The 21,210-nt window shown below is 55.4% G+C and overlaps 10 protein-coding genes across 10 annotated transcripts; 5 read left to right on the forward strand and 5 right to left on the reverse strand.

Moving 5' to 3' along the window:
- Positions 1-325: 325 nt before the first annotated feature.
- Positions 326-2,209, forward strand: VTN49DRAFT_7496 (uncharacterized protein; the record flags this gene model as incomplete). Its single annotated transcript, XM_069415771.1, has 4 exons — positions 326-475; positions 540-822; positions 882-1,012; positions 1,061-2,209. The coding sequence occupies 4 exons, from the start codon at positions 326-328 to the stop codon at positions 2,207-2,209; spliced, it is 1,713 nt and encodes a 570-aa protein (XP_069271857.1).
- Positions 2,210-2,761: 552 nt separating this feature from the next.
- VTN49DRAFT_7497 (uncharacterized protein) lies at positions 2,762-4,578 on the forward strand (the record flags this gene model as incomplete). The annotated part of the gene is made up of 3 exons (XM_069415772.1): positions 2,762-3,416; positions 3,470-4,107; positions 4,162-4,578. The coding sequence occupies 3 exons, from the start codon at positions 2,762-2,764 to the stop codon at positions 4,576-4,578; spliced, it is 1,710 nt and encodes a 569-aa protein (XP_069271858.1).
- Positions 4,579-4,698: 120 nt separating this feature from the next.
- Positions 4,699-5,507, reverse strand: VTN49DRAFT_7498 (uncharacterized protein; the record flags this gene model as incomplete). The annotated part of the gene is made up of 3 exons (XM_069415773.1): positions 4,699-4,806; positions 4,856-5,389; positions 5,454-5,507. 3 exons carry the CDS (start codon positions 5,505-5,507, stop codon positions 4,699-4,701), a joined length of 696 nt encoding a protein of 231 aa, XP_069271859.1.
- Positions 5,508-6,437: 930 nt separating this feature from the next.
- On the forward strand, positions 6,438-8,007 carry VTN49DRAFT_7499 (uncharacterized protein; the record flags this gene model as incomplete). The annotated part of the gene is made up of 3 exons (XM_069415774.1): positions 6,438-6,476; positions 6,525-6,584; positions 6,634-8,007. 3 exons carry the CDS (start codon positions 6,438-6,440, stop codon positions 8,005-8,007), a joined length of 1,473 nt encoding a protein of 490 aa, XP_069271860.1.
- Positions 8,008-8,107: 100 nt separating this feature from the next.
- Positions 8,108-9,905, reverse strand: VTN49DRAFT_7500 (uncharacterized protein; the record flags this gene model as incomplete). The annotated part of the gene is made up of 2 exons (XM_069415777.1): positions 8,108-9,543; positions 9,599-9,905. 2 exons carry the CDS (start codon positions 9,903-9,905, stop codon positions 8,108-8,110), a joined length of 1,743 nt encoding a protein of 580 aa, XP_069271861.1.
- Positions 9,906-10,295: 390 nt separating this feature from the next.
- On the forward strand, positions 10,296-10,731 carry VTN49DRAFT_7501 (uncharacterized protein; the record flags this gene model as incomplete). The annotated part of the gene is made up of 4 exons (XM_069415778.1): positions 10,296-10,329; positions 10,386-10,445; positions 10,507-10,617; positions 10,676-10,731. 4 exons carry the CDS (start codon positions 10,296-10,298, stop codon positions 10,729-10,731), a joined length of 261 nt encoding a protein of 86 aa, XP_069271862.1.
- A 363-nt stretch (positions 10,732-11,094) lies between these two features.
- VTN49DRAFT_7502 (uncharacterized protein) lies at positions 11,095-13,690 on the reverse strand (the record flags this gene model as incomplete). Its single annotated transcript, XM_069415779.1, has 4 exons — positions 11,095-13,309; positions 13,371-13,384; positions 13,457-13,585; positions 13,655-13,690. 4 exons carry the CDS (start codon positions 13,688-13,690, stop codon positions 11,095-11,097), a joined length of 2,394 nt encoding a protein of 797 aa, XP_069271863.1.
- A 2,113-nt stretch (positions 13,691-15,803) lies between these two features.
- On the forward strand, positions 15,804-17,436 carry VTN49DRAFT_7503 (uncharacterized protein; the record flags this gene model as incomplete). Its single annotated transcript, XM_069415780.1, has 2 exons — positions 15,804-17,096; positions 17,149-17,436. The coding sequence occupies 2 exons, from the start codon at positions 15,804-15,806 to the stop codon at positions 17,434-17,436; spliced, it is 1,581 nt and encodes a 526-aa protein (XP_069271864.1).
- A 163-nt stretch (positions 17,437-17,599) lies between these two features.
- VTN49DRAFT_7504 (uncharacterized protein) lies at positions 17,600-19,211 on the reverse strand (the record flags this gene model as incomplete). The annotated part of the gene is made up of 2 exons (XM_069415781.1): positions 17,600-18,966; positions 19,022-19,211. 2 exons carry the CDS (start codon positions 19,209-19,211, stop codon positions 17,600-17,602), a joined length of 1,557 nt encoding a protein of 518 aa, XP_069271865.1.
- Positions 19,212-19,469: 258 nt separating this feature from the next.
- VTN49DRAFT_7505 (uncharacterized protein) lies at positions 19,470-20,997 on the reverse strand (the record flags this gene model as incomplete). The annotated part of the gene is made up of 2 exons (XM_069415782.1): positions 19,470-20,633; positions 20,698-20,997. The coding sequence occupies 2 exons, from the start codon at positions 20,995-20,997 to the stop codon at positions 19,470-19,472; spliced, it is 1,464 nt and encodes a 487-aa protein (XP_069271866.1).
- Positions 20,998-21,210: the final 213 nt, after the last annotated feature.

The raw sequence follows: 21,210 nt of genomic DNA on the forward strand, positions 1-21,210 counted from the left end.
GTTGCAGCGGAATTTACGCGATTATGTAATGCAAGAGCTTCCTATCGAGGATACAAACTAGGCTGAGCTAAACCGTTTTAGATATTAGCGTCTTGGCATAGCAGCAGCGCCGAACCGCCATTCAGAAAAGGCCACCTTTGTTGATTGGAGCTTCGCCATATAAACCGCCCTGCGGTCGGTCCTCCATCCGTTCCTCGAAAGTACTCAACCCGTGCTTTGCTGTTGCTGCTGTGTCTAGTACTTCTCCCTCTGCCTTCTCTTCTGCCTCGCCCGGGGCCATTTGCATAGCGGATAGTTGGTCGGCTGAGCCTCCGTGGTTGTCGCAATGCGTCTCAATGCTGCTCTGGCGTCGGCCTTGCTCTCGTCGGCCACGCTGATGGGTTATGCCCGTGCCGACGAGACTGAGAGCAGCTCCACCACCGAAACCTCTTCCACTTCGACGTCGACGTTGGACATTGAGCGTCCGACCTTTACGGTCTGTCAACAGTTCCCGATGGAGCTAGGTGGAGCTTCCTGCTAACATACAGATCGGTCAACAGCCTACTGAAATCAAGGCGCCGTTCCTGGAACAATTCACGGATGACTGGGAGCAGCGGTGGGTTCCATCCCGCGCAAAGAAGCAGGTCAATGAGGGGGACGAGGACTGGGCCTATGTGGGTCGCTGGGCGGTGGAGGAGCCCTCGACTCTGAAGGGAATTGAGGGGGACAAGGGTCTGGTGCTGAAGGATGCTGCTGCCCACCATGCCATCTCGGCAAAGTTCCCCAAGAAGCTGGACAACAAGGGCAAGACCCTTGTCGTGCAGTATGAAGTGAAATTGCAGAGTAAGTCATTAATTTCAGCGCATCGCGAATGTACCTCGCTGACAGCGGCTCTTTGTCAGATTATCTCGTTTGCGGTGGTGCCTATCTGAAACTCCTCCAGGATAACAAGAAGTTCAAGCCGGAGGAGTTCTCTAATGCCTCGCCGTACGTCATCATGTTCGGCCCCGACAAGTGCGGCACCACCAACAAGGTACGAACATCGAACCCAGATAAGTAGTCTCCGCTAACACCTTGATAGGTCCATTTCATTTTCCGTCACAAGAACCCCAAGACGGGCGAATACGAGGAGAAGCACCTCAACTACCCTCCGGCTCCTCGTACTGACAAGCTGTCTCATCTGTACACCCTAATCGTCAAGCCGGACCAGACTTTTGAGATCCTGATCGACGGTTCTCACGCCCGGAATGGAAGCCTTCTGGATAGCTTTACGCCTCCGGTCAACCCGCCCAAGGAGATTGACGACCCCAAGGACAAGAAGCCGGATGACTGGGTTGATGAGCCCAAGATTCCCGACCCGAACGCTGTCAAGCCGGACGACTGGGATGAGGACGCGCCATACGAGATTCCGGATGAGGATGCTGTGAAGCCGGATGACTGGCTGGATGATGAGCCCACGATGATCCCAGATCCGGAGGCGGAGAAGCCCGAAGACTGGGACGATGAGGAGGATGGTGACTGGATTCCTCCCATGATCCCGAACCCCAAGTGCAGTGAGGTGTCTGGTTGCGGCGAGTGGACTCCTCCGATGAAGAAGAACCCGAACTACAAGGGCAAGTGGACTCCGCCGCTGATTGACAACCCCGACTACAAGGGACCTTGGGCTCCTCGCAAGATCCCGAACCCGAACTATTTTGAGGACAAGACCCCGGCCAACTTCGAGCCCATCGGCGCCGTTGGCTTCGAGCTCTGGACCATGCAGAATGACATTCTGTTCGACAACATCTACATCGGTCACTCGATCGAGGACGCCGAGGCCCTCCGCAAGGAGACCTTTGAGGTCAAGAAGCGCCTCGAGGAAGCTGCAGAGGAGGCGCAGCGGAAGAAGGTTGAAGAGGAGCTCGAGAAGAGCCAGGTCACCTTCAAGAAAGACCCTGTCGCGTATGTCCGCCAGAAGGTTGACACGTTTGTCTCTCTCGTCAAGGAGGATCCTGTCGAAGCCCTTAAGACTGTGCCGGAGGTTACTGCTGCTTTGGGTGCTGTTCTGTTGACGACCATTCTGGTCATTGTTGGCGCCATTGCCTCTGGCGGCTCGTCCTCTAAGGCCGCTAAGAAGGAGAAGGGCAAGGCTGCCGCTGGTTCTGGCAAGGAGAAGGCCGCCGAGGCCACCAGCTCCTCGACGGATGCTGGCAAGGGTGCTACTAAGCGCAACACCAAGTCTTCCGAGTAAAGGGCTCAAAATTCATGCATTGGGAGTGTACTTGACATGGTTGGTATTTTTATGCACGGGATCATTGATTTCATTCAGAAAAAAAAAGTGTAAAAGTAGATTTATCCGGGGCAGCTGCCCTGTCTATTGATGGTGAGGCGTTAGCGTTAGGTTCATGATAATGATTTTGCTGTTCATCAACTTCCTAGTACATTTCAACTTGTACTCCGTACCTGACTGAACTTCTACTGTACCCCTGTTTCCGCAGAGCCGAGACTAAGCGACGGCTATTCTCACGATCACGTGATTTCTACTCCATAAAATCACGTGGTTTCCCCGCTTAACCCCGGGAAAAAAACCCCAAGCTTATCGGGATTCGGCGATGACAGCCAATCAGAAGTGACCTCGGCATCGGAATGCCCTCCGGTGATTGCTTGGGGATCTCGGCCGTGTCTGTTGTATATCAGGTGCACGGTCCGACAACTCTGTGGCACTTTTATCTTCAACAAAGACCTGCGAGGTGAGCATTGATTCTTGAAGTGTAATCCTCATTGCGTCTTTGTGCCGCACACAATGGCCGCTCGACGCACTCTCTCGCGGGGAATCCCCGCGTTGCACAGCTCCATCGCCCGGCCACTGGCCACGGTGGCGAGCCCGATGAGCTCGCGGCTCGCCCTAGCACGAAAACTGCATGCTACCCCAAGCCGCCTGCGCGTGCCGGCGACGACAACGGCCGCGACGACGGCCACTGAGTACCCAAAGTCGCACGCGAAGATCGAGAAACCAATCGACACGGCGAACTTCCTGGACAACGAGTTCGTGCCGTCCAAAGCAACCACCTGGATTGACCTGCATGATCCGGCGACAAATCAACTGGTGACGCGGGTACCGCAAAGCACAGATGAAGAGCTGCGGGCCGCAGTGGACTCGGCTCAGAAGGCGTTCCCGGCCTGGCGGGCGACCAGCATCATCAGCCGGCAGCAGATTCTGTTCAAGTTTGTGCAGCTGATCCGTGAGAATTGGGATCGGCTGGCGGCGTCGATTACCCTTGAGCAGGGCAAGACATTCGCGGATGCCAAGGGTGATGTGCTCCGTGGGTTGCAGGTCGCTGAGACGGCGTGCGGGATCACGACCCAGATCACCGGTGAGGTGTTGGAGGTCGCCAAGGATATGGAGACACGGAGCTACCGCGAGCCATTGGGTGTGGTTGCGGCGATTTGCCCGTTCAGTAAGTTTTCTGTCAGACGCCATTTGTTGAGCTGTGCTAACAACGATATTCAGACTTCCCCGCCATGATCCCCCTGTGGTGCATTCCCATTGCAACGGTGACTGGCAACACTATGGTCCTCAAGCCATCTGAGCGTGACCCCGGTGCGGCCATGATCCTGGCCGAGCTGGCTCGCGAGGCAGGCTTCCCTCCGGGTGTGCTGAACATTGTCCACGGATCGCGCCGGACGGTGGACTTCATCCTTGACGAGCCCCGCATCAAGGCCATCAGCTTCGTCGGCGGCAACAAGGCCGGCGAGTACATCTACGCTCGCGGATCCGCCAACGGCAAGCGCGTGCAGGCGAACTTGGGTGCCAAGAACCACGCGGCAGTGCTGCCGGATTGCAACAAGAACCACGCGCTTAACGCCATCGTTGGTGCGGCGTTCGGTGCCGCTGGCCAGCGATGCATGGCTCTGAGCACGCTGGTCCTCGTCGGTGAGACCAAGGAGTGGCTGCCGGAGCTTGCTGAGCGAGCCAAGAAGCTCAATGTCAACGGTGGCTTCGAAGAGGGTGCTGACCTGGGCCCCGTCATCAGCCCGGAGAGCAAGAAGCGTATCGAGGACATCATTGCCAGCGCTGAGAAGGAGGGAGCCACGATCCTGCTCGATGGACGGGGCTATAAGCCGGAGAAGTATCCAAACGGCAACTTCGTAAGTCCCCTCCTCTACCAATTGGACGAGTAAATATACTAATAATGATCACAGATTGCACCCACTATCATCACCAACGTCACCCCCGACATGACCTGCTACAAGGAGGAAATCTTCGGCCCCGTGCTGGTCTGCCTCAATGTCGACACACTCGAGGACGCCATTGCGCTGATCAACCGCAACGAATACGGCAACGGTGCCGCCATCTTCACGCGCTCCGGTGCTAACGCTGCCCGCTTCCAGAAAGACATCGAGGCCGGCCAGATTGGTCTCAACGTGCCGATCCCGGTGCCGCTGCCCATGTTCTCGTTCACGGGTAACAAGAAGAGTGTTGCCGGTGGTGGCGCTAACACTTTCTACGGAAAGCCGGGCTTGCAGTTCTACACACAGCAGAAGACCGTGACGAGTTTGTGGCGGGCCGAGGACGTGACGCATAGCAAGGCTAGTGTTGTGATGCCCACGATGCGGTAGTTTGATTGTTCTTGGTTTTCAAGAAATGAATGTTGAATGTTGATTTTTCTTTTTCATGACATGTAGTTGGAATAAAAATAATTAATTCATCATAACGGCGTACAGTACTCTATATACAGTTCAAGAGTAAGTATATACAAGCCGGGCCATGTGGTACTTGTTACCCTTCGCAACAACGACACGACGGGTATACCGGCGTTCGCCATTGACCAGTTCGAAGCCCCAGACCTGCAACTGTCAGACTTATGGCCTCGCCAATCGAAGTGTGAGAACATACCTGCTCCGCAGTCCATCCTGAATCCTGGTTCCTCACGAAATTCTGCAACCACAATCCCTGACCCTCCGCGGCAGCACCACCCGCAGCCGCCGCATCAGGATCCTCGGGATCCTCAACCAGGAAACCTTCAACCTCGGTGCCATCCTGGAGAATCTCTCCGCGGAGGAACCGCGCAATCTTCTCATCCTTTATCTCTGTCTGCACCTCGATAGCCGGTCTAACCTTTCCTCCGTCTGCGGCTGAACCCCGCACGAAGCGGCTCTGCCCAACCACGTTCCCAAAGACATGATCACTATGCTGACGGCCCTTCCAGTCCAGCACTCGACGTTCCGTCGTCCCCTTAATTCCGCCGGTGACGGTTTGATCAATGTCAATGCGGCGGACTTGCTTCTTGGCGTCCTCCGACTCCGGAGGAGCACCGGTGTATTCCTTGGTTTGCAACGTGATCGTCGCGTAGCTGAGTGCCGTGCGGGTAAGCCAGCTTACGCCTTGCAGGACGAACAACGGGTCGACATCATTGGAAAGGGATTTGTCCTGTACATGACGGGTTAGAGTTCGGATGAATCATTCCTGAGTAGGAAAAGAATGGATTACGCACCATGACAAAAGTCCCGTTGAGGTTGTCAATGGTGACTGTCGCGGGGGCCGCCATGTTGACTGTGCTTTTCCTTCCAATGTCCGGGAAAGAGGAGTGTGCAAGTCGACGCAATGATCGATGTGCCTGGCAGGCAGGCCCGGTTATATTTTAGGGGCCCTGGTGGCCGGCGCCATGCGACACCATGGGTTGCAATTGCGGAGAACCGAGGTTCAACCAGGGTTTCTGTGGAGTCAACAAGTGCATGACGCGAGCATCTCATCGGATATCGGGTAAAAAATACGATCAGATCTGCGAATCAGACTCTGTCGGAGCCGATTGTGTTGGGTACAACCTGGAAAAGTACTCGGACTTTCATCTTATGTCCCCACGGGGATGAGCATTTGATGAATGCATGTGATCGATAAACTGAGCAGTCAAACAATGCAAACAGCTCTTGGCATTAAGGTACCTCTACGGGATACTCCGTACGAAACTACACTTCTCTGCTGCTATGTGCATGTCAGGACAGGTAATGTCTTGGACCCTCCACTTCTTTCCAGACTATGCGATTGCTTCAGCTCTCTTCTTCTAGTATCTATCACCCTTAAATGTTAGGTGGTCAACAGCGCCCACTACATGGTAGCCTACTAGTAATTCATGGAGAGCCATACTCGTACGCTCAAATTTTGGGCCTATTTTTTTTTTTTTTGTGACCCCAATGCTTCCTGGATTAAACACCCATTGCGATCACGTCTGATGGCCCCTCCAATGCAACTAATTCGTGCATTGCAAGTACGGAGTTGATTCGACACCAAGGTGTTCGGTTGTACTCGTATGAAGCTTCCGATAGTGTGCTCGTAGATAAGGTCTCGGATAATAGTTATTCCAGATACAAATGAACACTACCTAAAAATTACTAGGCAGCGCGGAGAGCCAAGTTACAGCCAGATGCAGCAATTCAACAACACGCTGTTGAATCTCCCTGCTCATCAGCGTCGACACACAATGTCTCTCAACAAGAAGTACGCCAATCTACCCGATCTGGTGTGTTCTTCACGTCCCTCTGTAATTTCCCAGGACTGACTTTTCCAGGACGTCGCGCCCGACGTCTATGAAACCCCCGATCTGACGGACGGCGGCTCGACTGTTCCAGTATGGTTCTCACTCTCCGTTATAAAAGTCTCTCTGCTGATCTTTGAAGACGACAACCGTCCGAACAAGCGATGACTCCGACGCCGAATCCAACCCGGACATTGACCGGGGAGGGCTCAATGCCGACGAGGCGCGAATGCACTTCTTGCGTGCCAGCGTGAACGCGCGCGATGTGGACTTTTCAGATACCATTGCGACAAAGCGCAAATCGTATCGGACGAAAACGCTGCGAACACGCCGTCGGATTGGTCGGGATGGTGAGATTGAGGAAGTTGTTGTTGGGGATAGTGACGAAGATGAAGACCCGGAGGAGAGCTTTGCGCGGAAGCTGGCACGCTTGAGACGTGAGGCGGAGGAGCTGAAGCAGGAATTGGAGGAGCGGCGGAAGAAGCAACAGGAAGGTAGTCAGGAAGGACGGAAGGAGGAAGTGGAAGAAGATGAATCGTTGGAAGAGCTAAGTCGGACGCTGGATGCGCTGCGTGCGTCAGCCAAGGGAGCGGGTGCGACTACATCTTACTCTGCTGAATCGGCTCTCAAGAAGAAACTAGCTTCAGAGGATGGCAAGACAGATGCAGCGGAAAAGCGAGAAAAGAGAGAACCGAGCGCAGCGAAGTCGACACCGTCCTCAGAGACATCAGGGCTCCTCGCTCATGCGGCATCCTTTGACGAGCGTCTCTCGCTCATCGAAGCCGCAATGGGCATCTCCACCTCATCAAATCCGTTCGTTCCCTCCGCCGACGGCGAACCACCCCTGCGTCCGATCCTGCCGACGCTGGAGCAACTTACCTCACAGCTGGCCGCACTATCCAGCGCCCTCGGCGAGCCCGCCCCCGTCTCAGCCGTGACCACCAGCGGCGCCATAACCACCTCCACAGCCCCTACCACCTCCAACATCGAGACCCTTACCAGCCGCATCAAGAAACTCACTTCCGACGCCGACGCCCTTGCCGCAGCTCGCAACCGCGCCGCCGCGGCCGCCGCAGAGGCACGACGTCAACAAGACGCAGCGGCGGAGGCAGACCCAACAATCACCTCCCCACGCCCAGGTTCCTCCTCCTCCGCCCAACAACAACAGCAAGCATTACAACAACAACGCGACGAACAAACCTCCAAAATCCAAGCCCTCTACGCAACTCTTCCCACAATCCAATCCCTGCATCCGTTGCTACCCAGTGTTCTCGAGAGACTCCGTTCGCTGCGCGCACTGCATGCCGGCGCCGCGCAGGCCAGCGAGACGCTCGACGCACTGGAAAAGGATCAGGCGGAGATGAGCAAGGAGATCGAGGCGTGGCGCGAAGGTTTACGCGTCGTCGAGAGCAAGACGAAGGAGAACGAGGAGGCGATGAAGAAGAACCTCGATGTCGTGGGACCGTGGGTACGGGAGTTGGAGGAGAGGCTGAAAAGGTTGGAGCAGCAGTCGTAACACATTTTATCGTTCTCATTCCTGGGAAAAGAAGATGTACATAATGATACCCATGTTTTCTTGTCCTTCTATTATTATGTGAATAAACATTACATTGGTATTAGATAGTACTTGGATCCTTCCTTGTGCCGGATCCCAGTGCTGCCGCCGCAAGCGGCACTCGTTTCTTGTTCCTCAGGATCCAGAGCTTCTCCTCTAGTGGGAGAACAACCCAGTACCCTCTTGTAACATACCCACGGAGAATATCCCTCGTTAATTGATACGCCGCGCGCCCCAGCTCCCCGGTGACTGCGGCGATGGTATCCTCCACGACACATCCGCCAATGTCGTTCGGATCCTCTCCAGGCCGTAGGAGCCGAACTCCCGCGAACGCACGCGTCGAGTCGACAATCTCCCACTCCGTGTCCTCGTCGTCGCTGTCCGGAAGCCAATCCCGTTCGCCGATGAGATAATCGAACAAGGATCGGGATGGAATGGATGATGAACGCCGATGTGGCGGGATGGTGTCTGATTTATCAAATGTCCAGGTCGTGCCGCCAAGTGATCGTGGCCTGGACATGAACAGGGTCGCGCCCGTCTGGCATGCGAGGTTCGACAGCTGCACGGAGATATGCGGTCGAGAGCCATCGGCCTGCTGCTGCAGTGCGCGCAGCGCCTGCCCGCCCGGGTAGTTCGCGACGGAGGGAATGAGGAAGATGGTCAGCGAAACGCCCAGGGTGACCAACACACTCAGCGGGAAAATGGTCGTGGAGAGGAGCCGGAACGTGGGGGACTTGGCGCGGTGCGTCCAAAAGTAACCGGCGCCGACGGCGGCTGCGGCGGTCAGCGGCGGAATGGCGTACACGATAAACCGCCACTCCTTGTGCGGCAGGAAGCTGTAGATGGCGATAAAGCCCACTGAGGGTGTGATAAGAGACAGTGCAGGAGTGCGAACGTAGATCAGCGCCGCCGGAATGCACACGAGATATGTGAACGGATTGAGTAGTAACCGCGGTACGGCGGAAGCGAAATAGTACCACCAGGGACTCACGCCCCATGCGGAGGATTCACCCTCGATTACATTGAATACAAACGCCGTCAACTCCGGCCAGAGCGGGAACTGCTGGTAAAAGTATGAGTCCACCGCGACAGTCGCCGTGAGGCCAACGGCCAGACCCGCGATCCCCGCGGTAATCGTGTCCCGGATGCAAATGCGTCTCGCCAGTAGGAGATATAATGTATGCGTGGCCAAGAACAGGGCCAGCTCCGCACGAAAGATGACCCCGGCGATTGTCAGCAGCGCCAGCGCCGTCTGACACCGTCGGCGGTCTCTGTCCGGGCTTGCGTCAGGCTCCGGCAGCAGAAGATGCAGCGCCCACGTGGAGATTGCAAACGGCAACGTGTTCGCCAGCGGCCGTGAAGCATAGTACATAACATGGAACTGGCTGGCCTGGAACAGCAAATACCAGTACCCCACGGGCCGGCCAAACGCGCGCTGCAGACCCTTTGCATACGATAGCAAGGCGAATGACGTAAACAGTCCAAGCACCGCTCGCACTTTGATCAATCGTCAGCCATCAATCCGTCCCAGAAACAGGATGCAATTGCTCACCTAGCAGCTGCCTGTCAACGTTTTCATCCAGCCAAACAAACGGCTTGGCCACGGCCGCCAGGATCAGGGGCCCGAGAAACGATCTGGGGACGGGCCCTGGGAACCTGAAATGGTCATACTGTGTTTGAAAGTGCTCGCGAACCGCGTCCGCGCCGAGCCGCGGTGAGGGAATGCCGTAAGCCAGAATGTCATGGACGGCGTCGATGGTCGGCGATTCCTCGATCTTGGTGTAGGGCGATGCAAGCAGATGCAGCAGAATCAGCGCAGGTATTGTCGAGTATATCAGAAACGCCAACAGCTTCGACATTATCCTCGATCATGCGAAGCTTCTATTGATTGATCATCTCAGTAATTAAGCGGACCCCCCTGCCTTGGAACCTCTTTGTGTTGAAGCACCATGCTTACACGGGTTAGATGACATCTAACCATTGGCTGCTCTGTTTCCTCATTGGGTACTGAGAGCGGGTTCGCTCCATACGCTTAATCCTAGGTTGGTTTATCACGTGTATCCTACTTCTTATTCCGGAGAATTTAAAGTAATTCAAACTGAACAAACATTTCTAGATTAGTCGTGCCTACCAAACTGAGCATGTACAATTACGTATCCGTCTAGTTGTCCAGTTCAACCGCAGCTGACCATTTCGTGACAGCAACGACTGCCCCCTGCGCAGCTGCCGGCCGGTTGCCGCATGTCAAGATGTTTCTCTTTGGTCTTGGGAAGCTCGTTTATGGTACAATCATTCCCTCCGGGGGAAATAAAAGAGGATAACTAACGAACGCGATCTAGTCGTCGTCCTGATCATCAACGCCATTGCCGTCCTCTCCGAGGACCGTTTTCTCGCGCGGAGTACGTGATATCGTCAACAGAATACGTTAAGTCGTCTCTTGCTAATGGAATTGTTGGATAGTCGGCTGGGGTCGCGTCCCTCAGGAACCCGCGTTTGGCCAAACATATGATACCACCAGCGTCAAGGCGAAGACGATAAACCTGATTGCGAGTGTGCGGACGGTGATGCGAAGTACGTTCTCATCTCTACTTCCTTGATCATCCTTGGATGTGTGCTGACGGGTGGAAAGTACCCCTTATCGTCATCAATACGGTCATCATCATCTACGAGCTGATTCTCGGATGAACTCGATCGGGCAGACCGTTTCATGTTCCATACGTTTCATGCAGTCATGACACTCATATCCTCGTCAATTCATATACATAGAGCACCTATAATAACACACTAAAGATACACATGACATCGCCCAGAACAGGAACCTTTGGGGATAGTAATACTTTTTCAACCCTCCCCGATGACAAGACAATCCGCATGTTCGCCGTGCATATATAACCCAGATGCCCATATGATCACAACAACCGCAGTACAAAGGAGGGTATCGCCGGGTGTTTGGTCTAAAGGCGAAAAGGAAAAGAAAAGCAAGAGAGAAAAAGTATGTACCGAGAAAACCAAAAGTGGATGTCAGGATATGCCCGTGCCAATACCATGTCATGATGTCAAACTAAATGATTTCTTCCGCAAGCCAAAGGTCTTCCATTTGTGGAAGTTGTGGTGGCTGCCTTTCTCCGGCTTGGACTTGGGAGGAGGGGTGGCGGGCACCTGTGACAGGGCCTGGGGCGACTCCGGAACAGGCGCACTCTGAGGAGCTTCAGAAGGTGTGTCTGAACTCAATGGAACCTCGCTCAATTCCGGGATCTTGCTCGGAACGGAGGGAGCCACCATGGTGGTCGATTGATGCGGCGACTTGGCACGCTCAATCTCCGTGCTGCGCGTCTCGCGAGACCGCAGGATTTCAAACGACGGCGCTCGTCGGCGTTCATGCGTGACCAGCTTACTGCTGATACTCTTACTGCCGCGCTTGAACCGGTCCAAGCCCGACAGTGGCTTGTGTGCTCCGTTTTCGCCCTTGTCGCCCTTGTCGCCTTTCTCCCCTTTCTCCCCTTTATCACCCTTCTCGCCAGCTCGCTCAGTCTCGGCTCGCTTGCTGTCTTCCTCTGCTTTGGTGCGCTTGCTGGCCTCCAGGGCCGCCTTGAGCTGGGCCTCCTCGTTGCGCAGAGCCTCTTTTCGTCGAAATTCCATCTCCTTGCGCTTCTGTTTCTCGGCTTTTTCCTTTTCCTTTTCTGCAGCCTTTCGTTCCTTTTCTTCTCTGGCTCGCTCCTTTTTCGACTGGACATCACTCTTCTTGGGGCGCAGGTTGATACCCGATGACGTCGGGATTGGAGGCACCGGAGGGCTAGTTGAAAGGGGGTTGTCCTTGGTAGACAACACCGGCGCGGTAGGCGCATGCCTGAGAGGGCTGAACTGATGACCGTTCTCGCCGTTTAGAACCTCTGAGCGAACGTGTTCCAACGGCGTGGTCGGGACACCATTAACGGTATCGCCGACCGTTGAGGTTGTTTCGGGACCGATACCATCCTGCTCAAGTTCACGCTGCACGGCTTCGAGGGTCGTTTCTTGGTAGAAGAGCACGTAGGCGCAGGCTAACCCCGGACGATCACCGAAGAAATTCCGCACATAGCTCTTGTCGACGGGCTCGACCATCTCATCGTCAAACAGAAGCCATCCGTGGTCTTCAGTCTTGATGATGGAAACATAGTGACCATGGTGCGGGCCGCCGCCGATGTGCACCACGACCGCGTAAAGCTCGTACAGACGGTCCGCATCCTCGGCATCGTCAGTCGTATTGAAGAGCCGCAGATGGTAGGGATAAACGACCCGATGAAAGAGCTTCTGCAGCCGTTGCAGGTCTTCGGTGTATTTAAACCGCTTCAGGTGCAGCGCCAGAATCCGCGGTAATCGCTTGATCTTCATGCGCTTCTCAGCCTCTTGCAGGCCGCCACAATTATCGCAGTGGAATTTGTTCCGTTCGCAGAGCATTTCTTCCGCGGAAAACTTCCGGAGACAGGAAGTGACCGAAGAGTGCTGCTCAAGATCGACGGACAAGTCGAAGAAAACCTCGTCTCGCTGCGAGACATTCTCGCAGGTTAAGCATTGTGTTTCTGACGTCAAGGTACCCTCAAACAGCTCGTGCACCCACCGAGAGGTATTCGGAGTCTCGGAACCGGGGGAGCTGACGACGGTGCTTGTCGTCGAATCCGCCACTGTCGCCGTCTGCTCGGAATCGCCGGCTTCAGTCGTCGGCTCGGTAGGCGCCGGCGGCTGTGAGGCCGCAATGGACTCCACATTGGCCACGACTTCGTTGAGCAGCAGATTCAGGAATTCGTGGGCATCCTGATGCATGGCGCTGCGGAACATCTCATGATCGCGGCGGAGCACGTCGAGAAAGTGCTGCGGCCGGATGACGCCGAATTTGGACTGACTGGCGACAACGGACTCGAAGATATCCTTGAGGGATGTGAATAGGGATTCGTTCATCCCATAGCTCGCGGAATTGTCTTTGACGTCCAGCAGCGGCAGAGTCTGCAAGGCGACCTTTTTCTTGTACTCGGGCGAGTCCTTGTCTTCCGGCTTCTGCGGCTGATTCGGCGGTGCTCCCGGACTGCGAGGAACCGTCTTTTCCGCAGCTGCTCTGGCCTTTGCCGCCGCAGCCTCCGCCTCCAAGAAGGTTTCCACGCTCTGGTACTTGAGGTTTTTAGAGAGAGCCGCCTCGAGGGTCTCGATCGGGGTACGCTTGGGAAAATTAATGACGGATTTTCGGAAAGCGGATGAGTAGTAGAGGCATTGGAGTATCGAGTTGCAATAGCTAGGATAGAGAGTCAGCCAGGGCCATATCATTGCGACGGCGGGGAGTAAAGTCAGCGTACCAAGTGTTGCCATACTATCAGCATAGTTGACGCATCAGCACGGTGTTCTCATCAAGTCAGGAAAGGAGGAAGGTACTATCACTCACGTTTTCCATGCCAAAAAACTTGTCACTACCATCACTGCGCACAGGACCGGAATCCTGCAGCATCTTCTCCAAGGGACTTGTCAAGTCTCGTTTGGGCGCGCTCAGACTCGACCCGGTGGCGGACGAGGCCTGCATGGAACCACATATCCTGTCAGTCTCTTTCCATTGTTCTCCGGTGCGCAAACACCCGCTACGTACCGAACTGCCCCTCAGGGTTTTGAAGAATGAACCCATGGTGCCTGCTTAGTGCCGGCCGCAGCCGGCTACTCAGCGGGCGCGTGCGAAAACCGTTCCAAAGAGCACGCGCCCCGTCTCCGGAACAACGTGGTCGCACCGTGAGAGGAGTCAATATTGCGTGGAGTGGCCGTACTCTTTCGGCAGCGCTCGGGAAGGGGTACAGGGCGGACAATCGGCCGGGCAATTTGAGGAGCGGGAGGGCGGGAATCACGGCGGGAACGAACGGATAGGGAATGTGCCGCGAACTTCGCCGCAAGGATTGGAATATGCGCAATAAATAAAGAGCGAGCGTGATGAGAGAGGAAAAGAGGAGGAACACGAGAAGCTGAAGGCCCGGGGGAAAGGCGTGGGTTGTTTGGTTTTCGTTTGTTGGAGAAGACTTAGCCTAGCCTTCCATTCGCTCTGGGGCCGGGCTACTGGAATGGCATATTATCCATTATCTAATAGCGAATTTAGTCGTGCATCGTTACAGATGACCTGCTGCGAACCAGGAACCTTGTCGTTGGACAAACCCTGGATCCCTGAGGCCCTGTTCTGTGCTCGTTACAATCCTCCGCGGACTCTATACCTGGTTGAAGACTGGCTGTTCGTGGAGAAATGTTGGAGATGGGACGGGATGCTGAGTCAGCATTGATTACCTAATCACTGTCTCCAGTCATCGCACTATCGGAGTCCCAGATCTAATGGTACCCTGCACAGACCTCCCGCCCTGCAGGACCAGAAGAGTCTGGAAGAATGTTGGTAAAAAAAGCAGTCAAGATCATGCTAGGGTGCTGTCCATTGCTCGCTCTGGATATTCTCTGCATGCCTGAGGTTTTGGTTAGTGCTCGAGTTGCCCTCGTACTCGTACTTTTCAGTCGGACTGCATGGACAATCTTCGCAGTGCCGCTTCGGCCGACTGCCAATTTCCCATGCTCTTGGCCAGCGCCAATTTGTCAAAAGGCCCCAAGCTAAACTCCCCTCTAGCGCCTGACGTCGTTGATAATTTCCCCGATCGTAAAGCCACGCGACGCTGGAGCCGCCAGCGTGCATTAGCCTGGCAGATTCGTGGCGGTGGCCTCTGCTGATTGGTGGCAGCCACACTTGTAGACCCATTTTGGCGCCTGCGCCACCCCCAGCCATCGTGGATAGCGCCAACTGCGATAATGCGGAGGACGGATTAACTTTCTTCCGCAGAAATTAGCCGGACAGCATGGGTGCCCCGCAGAGACCTCATGATCTTGACAATGCTTGACCAAGGCTTGATTAGGAGGATTCAAGAGGATATTGACTTCATTTGCCTCTGAAGAGCGTCAGGTGCAATTTCCTGTCCACGTGGGTGTCTTTTTGACTCATAAACGATACTTATGCAAGTCAACAACCGAGGAGACGCTAGGCACGAGCATTTGGCATGTATGTACAAGGTACTGCCAGCCACAACGGACTTTGGCGCTTCTCCACGTCCTGGTAGCATCTGTAATCTTCCGTCGGGTTGCATAAGATGCTTAACTTTCCGAGAGAATACACCCCCTCTCTCAGGACAAATGGAAACAGGAAAATCTGCAATTTACCCAGATCCTGGATGTAGTCCAACCTGACCCTGTCAGCCGTCGTCAGTCGACCACAATGGCAACCCAGTGAGTGGGCGATCGCGCCGAGTCCTACGTAACCAGATTACGCTAGCAGCAAGGCTGTGGTGAAAGATGACGACAAGCTCAACTTGGGAGTTGCAGGAACTAGGAGTCATGACAATCGGACTGGGATAAGTTGCCTCAGGCAACATAACCTAGCCTACCCTAGCCCTAAGCCCTAGTTTCCTATTCGGCCACAGCCAAGCTCCGCCATGTCCTGAACGCGAAATCGCGACTCGAATGAATTGGATAAAAAAAAAAATTAAGAGATACCAAGCATTTTCTTTGCCAATGTTCGATTCTTCGCTTCCTGAATGAGAATCGCGACGTCCGCCGCCGGTCTTTGCTGCTCCGCGCTACGAGCCCGAATTGCTGCCCGGTGGCCGCATCGAGTCATCCTCTCTTCTTCTTCCCTCCTCAACCCCACCGGAATTGCCGCCCCCCACCATCGATACCATCGTCGATTCCTCTCCGCGACGAGTCCGAGATCGCTAGTCGACATGGGCAAAGAGAAGCCGTCGTTCAATCTCAAGACGCCCAAGGGCACCAAGGACTGGGCCGGCGCCGACGTCCTGCTGCGGGATCGCATCTTTGGCACCATCACCGAGGTCTTCAAGCGCCACGGCGGCGTCGCGCTCGACACACCCGTCTTTGAATTGCGCGAGATCTTGGCCGGCAAGTATGGCGAGGACTCGAAGCTCATCTATGACCTGCAGGACCAGGGCGGCGAGCTGTGCTCGCTGCGCTACGACCTGACGGTGCCTTTTGCCCGCTGGCTGGCCATGAACCCGGACGTGCGCAGCATCAAGCGATACCACATCGCCAAGGTCTACCGCCGGGATCAGCCTGCCGTTGCCAAGGGCCGCATGCGCGAGTTCTACCAGTGCGACTTTGACATTGCCGGCACCAGCTTTGACCCGATGGTGCCCGATGCCGAGGTGATCAAGATCGTCAATGAGGTGTTTGATGATCTGGGCTGGCAGGGCCGGTACACGATCAAGATAAACCATCGTAAGATTCTCGACGGGTTGTTCGAGGTCTGCGGCGTGCCACCGGAGAAGATCCGCCCAATCTCGAGTGCCGTCGACAAGCTAGACAAGCTGCCCTGGAGCGAGGTGCGGCGGGAGATGGTTGAGGACAAGGGGCTGGCGCCGGAGAGCGCCGATAAGATCGAGACCTACGTGGTGAAGAAGGGCGGCCGGGAACTGCTAGACGAGCTGTCGCAGGACGAGGCTCTGATGGCCAACGCGTCGGCAAAGCAAGGATTGGAGGACATGCGGCTGCTGATGGAGTACTTGGAAGCCTTTGGCGTGCTGCACAGTATCTCGTTTGATCTATCCCTGGCCCGCGGACTGGACTACTACACGGGCGTGATCTACGAAGTCGTCACGGAAGGTTCCGCGCCGGCGACGCAGTCCTCATCTGCTGAGGCCGCTACCCTGCAAAAGTCTGGCAAGAAGTCCAAGAACCAGGCAGGCAATCCGGCCGCGGACGACGACGACCGCTCCAACGACCCCAGCATTGGTGTGGGCAGCATCGCGGCGGGCGGCCGCTACGACAACCTGGTGGGCATGTTCTCCAGCAAAGCGCAGATCCCCTGCGTAGGCATCTCCTTTGGCGTTGACAGGATATTCTCCATCACAAAGGCCCGGATGGAGCGCGAGAACAAGCAAGAGAGCCTGCGTGCCAGCGAAGTCGACGTGTATGTCATGGCATTTGGTGGGAAGGGCTTCAACGGGCTTCTCAAGGAGCGGATGGAGATTTGCAAGACATTATGGGCTGCGGGAATCAAGGTAACCTTTTATTCCCTTTCTCACTTCTGTTGTGATGCTGATAGGAGATCAGGCGGAATTCTCGTATAAAGTCAAGCCCAAACTCCCTCAACAATTCAGCCAAGCAGAAGCGCACGGCATCCCGTTCGCGGTCATTCTTGGCGAAGACGAGCTCGCCGCGGGCCAGGTCCGCGTCAAGGAGCTTGGTCTGGAGAAGGGCCATCCGGAGAAGGAAGGCGTACTTGTCGACATTAAGAATGTTGCGGAGGAGGTTCAGAAGAGGATTGCCCGGAAGAAGAATGCTTCTGCACAACAACAGGAGCAAGTAGAGCAGAAACTGGAAGAGCTAAAAGTTGAGTGATCTCGAAAATTATATATATATCCAATACATTCTCCCATCTGTCTGGGTTGATAGATGAATATTTTTGAGTGTTATGAATAGAGTTTGATATCCCAGCTGAACATTGAGAATAAAGAAAAAGTCCTTGCTATAGTATACAGAGGGTTAAGTATACAAGAAACAATCAATCAGCCTGCTTCATAATCCAATTCTTGACCATATCCACCCGATCCAAGAGATCCAGCCCGAATCCCCTGCCCCAGACCAGCGGATGCCACGCCATGTCAACATTATAGAGTTTATGCAGCAAATCACATGCCGCACCCACTTTGACATTCTCAAAGTACCGCTTCGCTGCATAGGGTTCCAGAGCGAGCAAATCGCCGACATCCATACCGTGGTCAACGGCATAGCCGATCGTGTCGACTAGAGCAGCTACATCTCCCAGGCCGAGATTCAACCCTTGCCCGCCGAGCGGATGGACGACGTGCGCTGCGTCGCCTACCAGACATACCCGTGGCGAGATGTACGCCGACGCATGCCGGAAGCGCAGCGGGAACGATGCCGTGGTTCCCGGTTGCACGGCAGTGACGCGCGGCGGCAGGATCTCCGGGTATGGTTGGGGGGTGTGCTGCAGGCGCCATTCGAGCGCTGACTCGTGCGTTTCCCCGGCTGACCCCGAGGCAGACAGGGTCATCATATACCGCAGATCCGTCATTGACAGCCGGAACGCAGCGTTGACCATGGCGACAAAGGCTTCCGGAGGGAGGGATTTCAAGTATGCCGCGTTTTCGACCGTTGTCGACCAGACCATGGTCGCGGCCTGGTTCGGTAGCGGAAGCAGCGCAATTGGCCCGCCGAGGCCCGGTAGAAACCGCTGATACGCGGTGCGGATGGCATTAGAAGACGGTTCCACCGGTCGGTCAACCGTAAGTGTCGCAACGACGCCGTGCCGGTCGTAGTCCCAGCCATGCGTTGTGATATCCGCGTATGCCCGCACGGGGCTGTTAATACCGTCTGCGCCGACGAGGAGTCTCGCCGCAATCGTCCTCTCTCCCGTCGAGCTTCCTTCCGGTGTGGTCGGTGAGAGCGTAAGCACCGGCCACGCCGAGAGATCCGGCCCATCATCAACACTGCTTCCATTCCGAATATCTCTCACCGTCGTCCTCGAAAACACCGTACTGTGTTCTTCACCACCCAACTCCTCAATTCTCGCCAACAGGCCCCTCACTAGATTCGAATTCTCAATCATCGTCGCCACGGTTCGCGGCTGGTCCTCAAACGGCGACATCTCCGCTGACCAGTCAAACGAGATCTTCGAACCGTTCTGTCCGTCCCAGACATGCATCTCCTGGTAGGGTTGCACACGGGATTGTTCCACATGCCGCCACGCGCCGATGCGTTCCAGGAACGATACAGAAGTTGGCGTTAGGCTGCTGCAGCGATTGGCGTATTCGTTCGGGCCGGAAGGTGGTTGCCATGCGCGCGCCTTGCGCAGGTCCTGGCTTTCGATTAGGGCGACTTTGAGGTGGGACGTTGCGGGTGTTGCTCCTAAACCACATGTTAGAATATCAATTACAAGGGAAACGAATGGAATTGATCGTACGCAATGCCGCGAGCAGAGCCAGACCAGCCGGCCCGCCTCCCACGCAAACGACATCGTAGATCTCATCGGGAACCCCGACGCCAGCACGGACGGTTGCGTAGGCTCTCCGGCCAGACCGCAACGGCCGGATCCCCCGCCAGCACGTCGGGCAAATGTAGGGCCGCAGCAATGAGCGCGCGAGTTGCCGCATTGCCCTTGAATTCACGCCTACAAGTGTATGTCTCATCTGTTCAGGCTGGATTCGGGTTCGGCGTTGAGCGGTGGACTGATCACATAATACTTTCCTGATTAGGCGAATACAGTTAATTACTGATTATGGTAGGCATTTCAATCCTAGGTTGAGCCATCCAACCCTGAAGCCGTATGAACTGTAAGATATGGAACAAGAATTCGTGTAATGTACCCGATATCAAGAGAACCGAAACGCCAGATAATAGAATACCATAGATTATTGTGTCGGCCGTCCCTCTTCCATCTCGGCCTCCATCTCCACGATGAATCGCTCCCACGTGTTCAGCACGCCCTGGTAAAACTCGATATGCTTCTCCGCCAGCATGCCCAAGGTGTCCCGGAACTCGATCGCCTTGATGCGCTCGAAGTCGGCTACCTCACGGACAACCTCTTCGTCGAACATTTCCGAGGTCGTCTTGGCCGATTCGACCTCGCGCGTTAGTTCGTCGATGCGCATCTCCAGTTTGCGGATACGCTCGCGCCGCGACTGTTCATGGTCGACGCCGCGCATGTCCTCCATTTTTGAGCGGATGAAGGACGCTGGTGAAGACGTCAGCGGGTTCGATGCGTAGTACGAGGAGGGGTTGTTGGCTAAAGCGTCCCGCTCTGCGACAGCCTTGTTGCGGTACTCGACCAGCGCCTCAAAGTCAAGCTGCTTCTGCTCCCGCGTCTTCAGCAGCGACTTGAGCGACACGATGTAGGCCTCCATGTCCCGCAACGAGCCCAGGTAGTTTTGGTCCGTGTGCTCTTTGAGAGCCCGGAACCCCCGCGCCGTCTCATCGACGGATGCCGCAAAGATTTGTAGCGGCATCTCGATCTCTGACTCCAACGGCACAAGCTTGCGGAACTGCGTAGCCAGTTCTGCATAGTCTTGCTCGAGGTCCGCTTCACGGCGAGCCACGCGCGCCACTGTCTTCTCTACATGGTTGAGGTCCTCGTCGAGCTTGTCCGCCTTCTCTCGCACTTCGATGAACCGCCGATCCGGTTTATGTACTTTTGTAAAAGCGTTTACAAAGGTATCCGTAAAGTTGTCGAACAGACTTCCCCCGGCTTCGGAGGCGGTGGAGTTGCGGGAGCTGTGCAGGCGCATGTGTGCATTCCAATCGGGCGACTCCAGGAAAATCGCCAGCAGCGGCGCCCTCCGTAGAACTGGATGTAGCGTCAACCGCTTGATGAATCTGTGCAGCGACCAAGCTCTCCGCTGCGTAAAGTCATGCGAGAATCTGTCCCCTGTTACATAACTCTCCACCTTGTGCTTCTCTGGCAACGGCGGCACTGCACAGGCAGGGTAGTCCCGGTAGAGCGTCTTGTACAAGAAGAAGAAATCGCGGAACCTTCGCCGAACCGCAAAGTCCGATTTCTGGAACGTCTTGAAATCGGTCTACCATACACGTCAGGTTAATCATACCGAATCAAGAATGGATTGATTGATTGTAGGAACATACATGCGTCGTGACCAGGTACGAAATATACGCATCCTTGGTCCCGTCATTCTCCTTCAACGGCGAGCTGACCGAACACTCCAACACTCCGTCCCCGATGCCCGCCAGATCGACAGCATCCGCCAACCGACCGGCCTGCGGTTCCTGGTAAGCGGCGCTGCTCATCCTGCGTTTCCCATTGACGTCGCGCCCGGCGTGGTCGGAATCATCGGCATCATCAGTGTGCGAGGTTGTGGGGCGGGAAGCATCGCTGGCCGGATCATTTCTCCATGAGACACTGTCGAAGTCGTCGTGAGAATCCATGGTATTTGTACTATGGCTCAGTTGCTTGCTCTCCAGGAGGGGTTCTGGTCGGTCCCGCTGATAGCGGGATGGATCGGTGAAGGAGAAGTTGGGGAGCAGCTGCCAAAATATAGGCGTGATAAAGTTCGATCGATGTGCTATGGTCCGTTTCCGACGATCTACCTAGTAGGCTTTTGCGAGTTCATATGACGAATGCCCGTGTTGACCAGATAG

Source organism: Thermomyces lanuginosus, assembly GCF_041956635.1.
Source record: "Thermomyces lanuginosus strain ATCC 200065 unplaced genomic scaffold VTN49scaffold_7, whole genome shotgun sequence".
NCBI classification, from domain to species: Eukaryota; Fungi; Ascomycota; class Eurotiomycetes; order Eurotiales; family Trichocomaceae; genus Thermomyces; species Thermomyces lanuginosus.